Below are 12,217 nucleotides of genomic sequence, written 5' to 3'. Positions count from 1 at the left end.
TTTCACTGTGTCATTTTAAACTATACTGATTTTTAACTCTTTTTTCCTAGATACCATGTTTATGTGGCAGTGCCCCGTGTTTGCTGTGTCGATGCTGTCCTAGTGGAAACAACTCTACTGTAACTAGATTGATCTATGCACTTTTCCTGCTTGTTGGAGTGTGTGTAGCTTGTGTAATGTTGATACCAGGAATGGAAGAACAACTGAATAAGGTGTTTTGTTTTTTTTTTTAATTGATTAACTGAACCTATAATGAGTATGCTTAAAACTGATTGTTGGGTTTTGGAAAATTGTACAAAGTAAGATAACATGTAATTCCAGTTTTAGTAATCCTCATAATCTTTTGGAAAGAAAGATGATATAAGACTTAATATAAGCTTAACTTCTGTGATGGTGGTACAGAAAATGTGCTGTGGTAATAAGGAGAAATAAGTAATTCTAACCAGTTAAATGTCAGAACTCAGTGGGTCTCATGGAAAAAGCAACATTCTAAGAATGAGTAAAACTTTTGTATGCAGAGATTGAAAAATAGGAAGCAAAATGAGGATAGAGAGCTTGTTGAGCAGAATATGTATGCTTTAGGAAGACTGATCTGATAATTAGAAGTTAAGCAGTTAAATGTGGAGGCTCTTTTAATCATGTAATCAAGAACTGTATAGGGGGCCAGCAATAGCTTTTCTGAATGTAGAATTAACTGAATCTGGTTTAAATATTGGTAGTGATGGAATCATACATAATACCCAGGTTCTGATTCTAGATAACTAGCAGGAAAATGTTACTGTTAACCTGAGGTGGAGGGGTGCTTTATTTTATTTTATTTTTTTAATTTTTCAGGGAGTCAGGTTATAAAAGGAGATGAGGAAACTATAATTCATTTAGTTTATAAAACATTGATTTAGGGATACTGCACTACATACGTGTTTGAGAAAGTGTGTTTGTGTATCTAACGGGAAGTAGAAAACACGGTATGTAACAAAAAATCCTAGCTAGAAGTGTTTTGGGAATGGAGATGAAAGTTGAAATCATGGCTGCATATGCTGAAGACCATTCAAAGTGAGCAGACAGTGACTTTGACAAAAGCTGTTATTGAAAGGGGTTGGTAGAGAAAAGGGAACCTGAGAAGGAACAATGGAAAAGGGTGAAACAAGTGAATGCCCTATGGTGCAGACCTTAGGAAGAAAGTATTTGACAACCAGTACATCATTAGTGTCTTGAAAAAGCAATTTCTTTAGAGTGCTGGGATCAGAAGTGGGAGGAGAATCAGACAGCCGTGAGGAAATGTAGCCAGTAGGTATAAATTGCTGATTTGAGGAGTTTTGTAACAAAGATGGTGGTCTCAGGGCAGCTAAATTAAGGAAAGGATTTTTTAGGATGAGATTTAATCATTTATATTTTGAGGAGTTAAAGATATGAGCTTTAATCTATGTGAAGGAGAAATGATCAAGAGAAGGTATAGAAGTTGGCTTTCCACCAAGACAAGACAAATGACAACAGAAAATTTGAGGTTGAGAAAGAATATGGCAGTTGACCTCCATTTTAAAGCACCATATCTGCTTGATGTTGGCTTTGGGGTAAGGAAAGATGGTGAAAGTTGGAAAAGTGAGATTATTATGATTGTGAAAGTAACTAGCATTGTACATGGTAGATGTGGATGACCAGTTAATGTTACTCAAGTCCTTGGGTATAAGCAAAAGACACATGGTTTTGTCTGGATCCAGTTGATGGTGGTTATGAATAGTTTAGTTGGTGGATGTTAATCTCATCATCAGATATTTCTGCATCTCTGCTTTCTGAAGGTCATCAATGATTTGCATTTCCTAGAGTGCTTGTGAGATATAGGGCAATGTCTCTAGTACTTACTGATCAGTGAGTTGTGAGTTGAAGAAATACACATCAGCCTCTACTTACTGATACAAGATTTCTTTTTTTTATCTGTCACAACATGTACATCATTTGAAATGGTGGCTTCTCCAACAGCCTGGACTCCTGAAGTGACTATATGAACCAGTTATGTACATGTGCAAGAGCAAAAACTACATCTTTGCTGTTTTAAGCCACTGATATTTGCTGATTGTTACTGAACTAGCTTAACCTGACTGAACTAGGTGGTTGAATTAACTTAATGATGGGAATTCCGCCAGGTGGTGTCCTTCTCTCATACAAGGGAGTGGGATAATTAAGAATGCCTAGTTGAGTACATGATGCAAGTAAATATGGGTAAGTACATACTGTAGGGCTTAAACTGGCTGAGATTTAAGTGAGACTAAGAAAGGGCTTACAGACCGCGTAGGAACTAGCAAAAGGAAGTAGTGCCTCCCCAGTAGCTTAAATACAATTGTAAGTTCTTGGTTTTAAAGGCACAAATTAGCAGTCATATTTTGGCATATCCATTTGCTTTAACATTTTCTAGAGGAAATAATTCTTATAAGTAGGAGTAGTATATGTAGTTTGAGGACTACTCCCATTTATTTTACTTAAGGTTCTTTGGTTTTTTTGTTTTGTTTTGTTTTTTTGTATTCTTGATTCCAGTGTGACTTTCTGTAATGGCCATCAGTCTTTTTCAGATTTCTAAGTTAAAAATAAAATCACTGTCAGCTATTTGTTAATCCAAATCCATTTGAGAAGCCATCATTGTTCTCCTCTTCAGTATTTAGAAGCTGACTTACCATATAATTCCTTACACTTTCATTGATTGTATTTCTCTTTTATACAGGTAATTTAGCATATCACAGGAGAATGCAAGTTTTAGAAAATTTAAAATAAGTCTGCAAGTCAGAATAAATATCCAGTTTTGGATCAGCATTTATAGTTTATCATGGGCTCAAATAAAGTGAAAAGAGAATTAAATGTCTATCTGATGAAAATGTTCCAGACTTACCTTGATTACATATTTAGCATAAACTGTAAAGCAAATTTCTGTTTTCTAAACGTTAAACTATTTGATTATCTAGAACTTTCATTTTTACTTGAAAAAATTCTACATCATAAACTCGTTGTTTTCTAGATTCCTGGATTTTGTGAAAATGAAAAAGGCATCGTTCCTTGTAATATTCTGGTTGGCTATAAAGCCGTGTACCGTCTGTGCTTTGGCTTGGCTATGTTCTATCTTCTCCTCTCTCTGCTAATGATCAAAGTCAAGAGCAGCAGTGATCCAAGAGCCGCAGTTCATAATGGGTACGTCGTTGAAGAATACAAAAGTCTGGGTAGCCTTTTCTCAGTTATTTTGAGTCTGTCTAAAGAAACTTTAAAATAAATTATGCAGTTTGCAGATTCGTTATTCATGAATGACCAGGTAAAAATACCTTCTTGTCTCTACTGACAATGTCAGATTTTAGAAATATAAATAGTAGCCTTGGGTTATTTATTGGTATAATCTCTGATGCATGATGTTTTATAGTTCATCATAAAAAGATCTACTGGGGCACCTGGTGCCACAGTCAGTTGAGCATCCCACTCTTGGTTTTGGCTCAGGTCGTGATCCTCAGGGTCATGAGATTTAGCCCCGCCTCAGACTCCACACTCATTGTGGAGTCTGCTTGAGATTCTCTCTCCCTCTCCCTCTGTCCATCCCGATTGTGCATTCTCTCTCTCTCTCTCTCTAAAATTTTAAAAAAAGAGGATCTACCATATCTGTTACTAATAAAGAGGAACTCATTCCTCCTCCTCCTCTTAGCTCTCAGTAGATCAGTCTTACTACTTAGACCTACAGTGCAACCAAAATGAAAAACTTTAATCCTCAGCAGGGTGATTGATTGTCTAAATGGTTGGTTGTACTAGACAATCTAGAAAGAAACTTCAGGGTCCTTTTTATTAATCTCCCTTAATGTAGAGCATCACTTCTCATACTTAATTTGAATGTTTTGAATTTTATCTGTTTTCTCCCCATAAATTAAAAAAAAATATTTTTTGGGTATCTGCTGTTGTTTATTATTATGCTACCAAAGACAGGAAGAATGAACAAGTGAAATACAAATACTAGTGAAAAATATGCTGTGACAGGTTGGTTTATTTTATTTTGTTCTTCTAGTCATTGGTATTTGTTTATTTGCACTTTTACAACTCTATCGTGCTTTTAAACACTTCTCAAAATACACCACAGAATGGCTATGACAACTATTCCTTGAGATAACACTCTAGGCAGAGTAGCATGCATAAACATGTAAGTAGTCCTACAACCATCTTCTTTACGTGTTTTCTTTTTAATTCAGATAAAATTAACATATAACATTGTAGATTTAGCATATACAAAGTGTTGATTTCATACATTTGTATATTGCAATGTGATTACCATTGTAGGGTTAGCCAACACCTCAGTCATGTCACATAGTTATTACTTCTTTCTTGTGATGAGTGAGAACAGTTAGCAACTTTGAAGTCTGTAAGACAGTTTTGCTGCTTAAAGTCACTATGCTGTGCATTAGATCTCCAGGACTTATTTACTGGTTGCAAGTTTGTTCCCCTTAATGACATCTCCCAGTTCCACCCCCATATATCCATACTCTGGTAACCATTCTAAGTTTTCACAAGCTTGGCTTTTTTAGATTCCGTGTATGAGTGATATCATATGGTATTTTTCTTTGTCTGGCTTATCTCACTTAGAGCCATGCCTTTGCAGTTCATGTATGTCCTTGCAAATGGCAGGGTTTGCTTCTTTCTCATGGCTGTATAACATTCTGTTGTATATCTGTTCCACAGTTTCTTTCTTCATTCATTGACAGACACTTAGGTTGTTTTCATATATTGCCTATTATGAATAATGTGGCAATAAACATGGAGAGCAGGTATCTTTCTGGTATCCTGTTTTCATTTCCTTTGGATATATAACTAGAAGTGCAATTGCTAGATCTATACAGTAGTTTCTATTTTTAATTTTTTGAGGAACCTTTATACTGTTCTTCATAGTGGCTGAACTAGTTTACATTCCCACCAATAGTGCACAAGAGTTCCCTTTTCACCATATCCTTGCCAACACTTGCTCCTTGTTATCTTCTTAATGATAGCCATTTCATTTTAACAGGTGTGAGATGATATCTCATAATGGCTTTGATATACATTTCCCAGGTGATAAGTGACACTGAGCACCTTTTCGTATACCTGTTGGCCATTCGTATATCTTCTTTGGAAAAATATCCGAGTTCCTCTGCCCATCTTTTAATTGGATTTTCTGTTTCTTCTTGATTTAATCTTCATAGGTTGTATGTTTTTAGAATTTATCCATATCTTTTGGTTATCCAATTTGTTGACACATAATTCTTCAAGCAGTTTCTTATGAATGTATGTACTTCCATAGTATCAGTTGTAATGTCTCTTTTGTTTCTGATTTTGAGTATTCTTTTTTTTTTTCTTGGTCTAGCTAAAGGTGTGTCAGTTTTGTTTGTCTTTTTGAAATACCAGCTCTTAGTTTTGTTGATCTTTTCTATTTTTTTCTGTTCTGTATCACGTTTATTTCCACTCTGATCTTTGCTATTTCCCTGCTTCTGCTAACTTTGGCCTTTTTTCTAGTCTTCGAGGTATACAGTTAAGGTTGTTAGAGATCTTTCTGTTTTCTTAACATACACATTTATCACTGTATACTCCCTCTAAGACCTGCTTTTGCAGCGTCCTGTATGTCTTATTTATTATGTTGTGTTTCTATTTTCATTTGTTTAGAGATAATTTCTCTTTTGATTCTTCTTCGATCTCTTAGTTTTGCAGGAGTGTGTTGTTTAGTTTCCACATGTTTGGAAATTTTCCAGGTTTCCTTTTGTTGATTTCTAGTTTCATTCTGTTGTAGTTGGAAAAAAATACTTGAAAAGACTATTTTGGGTCCTCTTATCATATGATCTGTTCATATTGGAGAATGCTCCGTGTGCACTTGAGAAGAATATGTATTCTGTTGCTGTTGGATGGAGTGTTCTATAAATGGGATAGGTCCATTTGGCCTAACATAGGGTTCAAATCCAGCATTTCCTTGTTGATTTTCTGTCTGAGGATTTATCCATTGCTGAAAGTGTGGGGTATTGAAGTCTGCCACTGTTATTGTTACCCATTTCTCCCTTTAAATCTGATAGTATTTGCTTAATATACTTAAGTGTTCCAGTGTTGGGTATATACATATTTATGATTGTTGTATCTTCATGGAGAATTGAGTTGGCTCCTTTATCATTATATAACGCCCTTTGTCTCTTGTTACCTTTTTTGTCTTAAAGTTTATTTTGTTTAGTGTCGGTATGTTAACCCCACTTTCTTTAGCTTCCCAATTGCATGTAATATCCTTTACTATCCCTTCACTTTGAGCCTGTGAGTGTCCTTAAATCTGAAGTGAGTCTTGTATGCAGTATATAGTTGGGTCTTGGTTTTTTTATCCATCTAGCCACACCATGCCTTCTGATTGGTAAATTCGGTAAAAATACACATTTAGGGTAATGACTGGTATGTTAGGCCTTAGTAATGTTACCTTATTCATTGCTTTCTGGTTGTTTTGCATTTCCATTGTCTTTTTCCTCCATTTCTGCCTGCTTTTGTAAATTGTTATTTTCTGGTTCTCTTATTTTCCTTTATCTTTTGTGGATCTACTGTAGGTTTTTGCTTTGTGGTTACTGAGAGGCTTACCTAAAACATTTTTTAGATGAAACAGTCCATTTTAAGCTGATAGCAACTTAACTCCAATTGTATACAAAAGTTCTATCCATTTACTCTTCCCCTTTTATATTTTTGATGTCACAATTTACCATTTTTTTATATTATGTATTAACGTAGTAGATATAGTTTTTTCAATACTTCTTAACCTTTATAGTTAAATGTTAACATGTCATCATATTATACAACTAGTTTTCTAGATCTTACTGTATATTTATCTTCATCAGTCTGTTATATATTTTCATATGTTTTCATGTCACTAATTAGCATCTTTTCATTTAAGCTTGAACTGTCACCATTTTTTGCAGGGTAGATCTAGTAGTGGTGAACTCAGCTTCTGTTTATCTGGGGAAGTCTCCATTTCTCTTTCATATCTGAAGGATGACTGGGGGATAGAGTATTCTTGGCTGGCAGTTTTTTTCTTTCAAAACTTGGAATGTGTCATTCTCCTCTCTTCTGGCCTGTGGCATTTCTGCTTAGAAGTCCACTGATAGCTTAGTGGGAGATTAAGATCCTATTTTCTCTGGCTGCTTTTAGGATTCTCTGTTTTTCTTCCATCGCTGACAGTTTGTGTTTTAAGAGGTCTTTTGCATTGAGATAATAGCATAATCTATTAGAGTTGTGAACTCAAATGTATAATACTTCCCAAGCTTGGGAAATTCTCCGTTATTTCTTTAAACAAACTTTGCCCCCTTCCTTTCTCTCCTCTCCTCTGGAACACTAATTATTCTAATATTTAGATACCGTAGATCAAATGGGCTTTCTTCACTCTTTTTCATTTTTTTTCCCTCTCTTCACTCCTATCAGGTTATTTCAAAATTTGTGTTCTCTAGGTCGCTGATTCTGTCCTACATTTGACCTACCCTTCTCTAAGTGCTCTCTTGCATTTTTCGTTTCTTTCATCAAATTCTTCAGCTCCAGATTATCGTTCTTTTTTTATGGTTTCTGGCTCTGTTAAATTCCTTGTTTTGTTCATGTATTTTTTCCCCTGATTTTGTCTTTTCTGTGTTTTCTGGTAGCTCACCGAGTTTCCTTAAAGCAGCTATTTTGGTTCTTCATTCACTGGATTGCAAGATTCCTTGCCTTTCAGCTCAGTTGTTGGATTCTTATCTTTTGGTGATGAAATGTTCTCTCGTTTTCATGTTCCCTGTAGTTTTGTGTTGCTGCTTGAGGTAGCAGATACCTCAGGTCTCTACTGGTTGCCTTCAGATGGGGTATCCTCTTCTTGATCCTGGGGTTCTCTTTGACCTTTTATTTATACACTTGCTGCACACTTCTTGCTCCCTTTTGTGGAAGAAATCTTAAGCTTTTATGACTTCTCTGGTTCTTACAACTCACCCTACTGGATACTGGAAATCCAGAAGATGGCACCACGGCTCAAGTTTATGGTTTCTCCCTTGCCTACAGATCATGGTGTGTTTTTCTCAGAGCACTCTCATTACTGGATCGGCTCTTTCTGCCACGCTTGGGAGCACACAAAGAGCTAGCTGCAGAGTGGGAGGTGTGGGTTTAGTACTCCCAAGTGTTTGGGATCCCACACAGCAGCGGAGATATCCTCGCCTGAGGATCTCCCAGAGACTTGTGAGCATATTTCCTGCTTAAGTCCTGAGTGTAGGTGGCAGAAACTGTTCCTTTAATGCTTTGATATCTGCTGCTTTCCCCATCTCCAGTCTCCCCTTAGTCACGGAGGTCCTGCCTCAATAATCTGGGTGCTTCTGGAGAGAAATGAGTTTCTCCAGAATTGTCCCACAGATTTGGGGTAGTTGTCACTCACAGCTCCCGTTTTCCCCCATGGGAGAGGTTGCTGCCTGCCAGATAGAGTCCATACTGTATTGCTGTGGTGTAGGGGCGGTGCTGACAAAGGTCCCGCCCCTCCCACCCCAGCACACACACATGCAATGCTGGAATCTTCCCTCAGGAGGGCTAGACTTTTATGAATTGTCTCCTATTCATGGGTATTTGCCCACATTGGCACTCTGGGTTTTCCCCAACTGGAAAAAGCTGGGAAGGGTTAGGGAAATTTATTGGTTCTGCAGCCCATACCAAAGTCTGTCTGCGTATTACCAAATGCACAGGTGCTGAAGACTCCTCCTGGGTCTCTTGGCAAATGTTTCTGGATCTCACGACTCCCACAGAGGCACTTCTGTTAATGGATGGATGCCTTATTAGTTGTTAAAAACAGGGGAACCAAAAAATAGGGACTTTTGCCATCAAGATGCTGATGTCCTAAAAGCTGTTTTTGTTGTCGTTATCAGTTTTGGATGGAGCATTTATCATGTGTTTGTAAAACCTATTCATTTGTACAGCACACCTTATACTTTCACATATTATCCCATTCTTATTTTTAATTTCTTCTTATTCATGTAAAATTAACATACAGTGTTAACATCAGTTTCAGGTGTACAATATAATGAATGATTCAACAATTCTATATATTTCTCAGCATTCATCAAGATAAGTGTCCTCTGAATCCCTTTTATCGATTTCACCCACCTCCCCTCTGGCATCCACTGGTTTGTTCTCTGTATTTAAAGTCTGTTTTTTGGTTCGTCTCTTTTTCATTGTTCATTTGTTTTCTTCCTTAAATTCCACATATGAGTGAAAGCATATGGTATTTGTGTTTCTCTGACTTATTTCACTTAGCATATACCAATTCATTATTTAAAATAAACCTGTGAATATAGAACTAATATTCTCATTTTCTCATAGTGAAATTGGTTCTAAATCTTTCTTAAAACTGTCCTGGGGGGCGCCTGGGTGGCACAGCGGTTAAGCGTCTGCCTTCGGCTCAGGGCGTGATCCCGGCGTTCCGGGATCGAGTCCCACATCAGGCTCTTCCCCATGAGCCTGCTTCTTCCTCTCCCACTCCCCCTGCTTGTGTTCCCTCTCTCGCTGTCTGTCTCTATCTCTGTCGAATAAATAAATAAAATCTTTAAAAAAAATAAAAATAAAAAAAAAATAAATAAAACTGTCCTAAACAGTCACATAAACGCTATTTTTTCAGATGCTCTTAAAAGATTTCATATATGAAACTATTTGTTGAGTGAATATTTATTAGTAAACTGTATTTCTGTTTCTTTTAGATTTTGGTTCTTTAAATTTGCCGCAGCAATTGCAATTATTATTGGGGCTTTCTTCATTCCAGAAGGAACTTTTACAACTGGTAATAAATCTTTTCTTAATTGTGTGATGTTGATGTTTTATAAAGAAATTGACATAACTGCTGCCTCGAACTGTAACACTGCTTGTGGTTGTTTTTTTTTCCATTTGGCAAAACAAATCATTTGTGTAAAATATTATTTTTCCTGTTGTGTATTGTGTTATGAAGATGAAATAATAAAAAGTGAACCAGCCACTCATTTGTATGTTTTTTTTTTCTTTCAGTGTGGTTTTATGTAGGAATGGCAGGTGCCTTTTGCTTCATCCTCATACAGCTAGTCTTACTTATTGATTTTGCCCATTCATGGAATGAATCATGGGTTGAGAAAATGGAAGAAGGGAACTCAAGATGTTGGTATGCAGGTAAGCTTTTGTCTTACAGAGCATCTTCAAGATAGATGAACTTTGAAGGTCAGAGCATATATGCAGACTATAGGGAAATCAAGATTTTTATGACATAACAACTTTGCTTATTGAGAGAACTTTTAGGGAATCAATTAGAACATACCCAAGAACCAGGACATAATCCAGAATATCTTGAATGGCTAAAATAGATGTTGCAAAGGCTACTGCTGATAGTACGTACTTTTTACAGCCTAATTTCCTATTCTATAGCAGGTTAAAAATATTAAAGGGATTAGGACTGCTAGAAATAAACAGCAACATAATTCATAAACATGAGCATGCAGGAAAAAGTGTAAAAAGCAACTCTAGAACTTTTCATTTTATGTAAGTGGAAAGATGCCTTTTTGTGTCAGTAACACCGAAGGGGATTCTTGCAGTAGTGTGACTGTTCTGTTTGTAATGATGAGCTTGAGTCCAGTGGTTACACTGCAGAACAGCGATCAGAATTCATTGGCTTGCCCCAGATGAAAAGGAGGGAAGAGACTCGGGTTAAGTGCATAATCAATCCTTGTGCAGACAACTGTGACGAAGCCCCTGTTTAAGGTGCATAGCCGCTGCTCAGTTTTACAGTAGTTGCCTTGTGGAAATGTGGGCTCAGCATTGCTTAAATTTTTTCTGATTTCCTAACAGAAGCCATAAATCTAAATTTTTATGTGAAATGAGCTGAGTTCAGCTAAATATTTTAAATCAGATTGAAAGCTATATTCATTGTATCTGCTAGCCTGATATTTCTCTCACAGCTAGTTTGTGTGGTATTTGATCTCAGTGGTTAAAATAGAGTTTAGTATTCAAAGAAATAAGCTTCAAATAAGCTTGGAAAATTCACTTTTATAGAACACCGCATTCTTTAATGCATATCTAATGCAAGAGTTTCTCCTCTGTTCCCTGCTTTATCACCAGTGCTTAGAACTTTGTAGGCATTCAGTAAATATTTGTTGGGTGGATCCCATCAGGCACATCTATGTAAACACCTGTATATTGAACACATATTAAGAAAAAAAAAACACATTGTGTTTTGATTTACATAGAAGAAACTTGGATTGTCTTATTAAATAATAATGACTTACCATTACATAATTTTTTTTTTAAAGATAATTAGTTAAGGGGTACCAGGGTGGCCATTCAGTTAAGTTTTGGGCTCTTGATCTCATCTCAGGTCTTATCTCAGGGTTGTGAGTTCAAGCCCCGTGTGGGGCTCCACATTACGCATGGAGACTACTTAAAAAAATTTTTTTTAAATAAAAAATAAAGATAATTAGTTAATATAGAAAAGCATTATTTTGTAGGCTTAGCATTAAATAATGTTCCTTTTATTTTTCTGTATTTTGAAAATTATGGCTAATGTATGTGATTGTGTTTGTAATGGAGCTATTACTATTAATAAAATATTTAATATGTTACCTAACCTACTGTCCTTGAAAATACTATAGTGAGCTATGTGTGAAGACTATAAAATCACTGTGATAAAGTTCAGAAATATTCTCTGCTTTTATAGCCTGCATGATGCTGAAATGTTAGTTGCTTAAAATACATTTTGAATAAAATGATTATTTTTAAAATGAGCCCTATGCCTAATTCCTAATATTCATGATAAATTCTAATTGTCCAATTATATTGCTTTCACAGCATTGTTATCAGCTACGGCTCTGAATTATCTGCTGTCTTTAGTTGCTATCGTCCTGTTCTTTGTTTATTATACTCATCCAGCCAGTTGTTCAGAAAATAAAGCATTCATCAGTGTCAACATGCTCCTCTGCCTCGGTGCTTCTGTAATGTCTATACTGCCAAAAATCCAGGTATGATCTTTATATTGTTCAGTTTCTGTGAAGCTTTCATTTTTCTAAGTTTTCCCTAAATCTTGAATGATGTCAGAATAAATTTTTGTCTTAATTTTTTGTAGGAATCACAACCAAGATCTGGTTTGTTACAGTCTTCAGTAATCACAGTCTACACAATGTATTTGACATGGTCTGCTATGACCAATGAACCAGGTACGTTTTGTTTGCTCAGGTTTATTTGTTTTTAATGAATTCTA

General features: G+C 36.1%; 1 protein-coding gene across 1 annotated transcript in view; it reads left to right on the top strand.

Moving 5' to 3' along the window:
• The window catches only part of SERINC1 (serine incorporator 1), a 29,510-nt gene that overhangs the window by 11,762 nt on the left and 5,531 nt on the right, over nt 1–12,217 (top strand). Inside the window, exons 2-7 of the mRNA XM_008691155.2 lie at nt 51–212; nt 3,005–3,174; nt 9,702–9,781; nt 10,003–10,140; nt 11,809–11,978; nt 12,083–12,173. Of these exons, the coding sequence (XP_008689377.1) occupies nt 51–212; nt 3,005–3,174; nt 9,702–9,781; nt 10,003–10,140; nt 11,809–11,978; nt 12,083–12,173 (811 nt within the window). The remainder of the gene's footprint in view (nt 1–50; nt 213–3,004; nt 3,175–9,701; nt 9,782–10,002; nt 10,141–11,808; nt 11,979–12,082; nt 12,174–12,217) is intronic.

The sequence above is a fragment of the Ursus maritimus genome, unplaced genomic scaffold (genome assembly GCF_017311325.1).
Source record: "Ursus maritimus isolate PB19 unplaced genomic scaffold, ASM1731132v1 scaffold_13, whole genome shotgun sequence".
NCBI lineage: Eukaryota > Metazoa > Chordata > Mammalia > Carnivora > Ursidae > Ursus > Ursus maritimus.
Note: the sequence above shows the minus strand (reverse complement) of the source record. Positions and strands in the feature narration are given on the sequence as shown.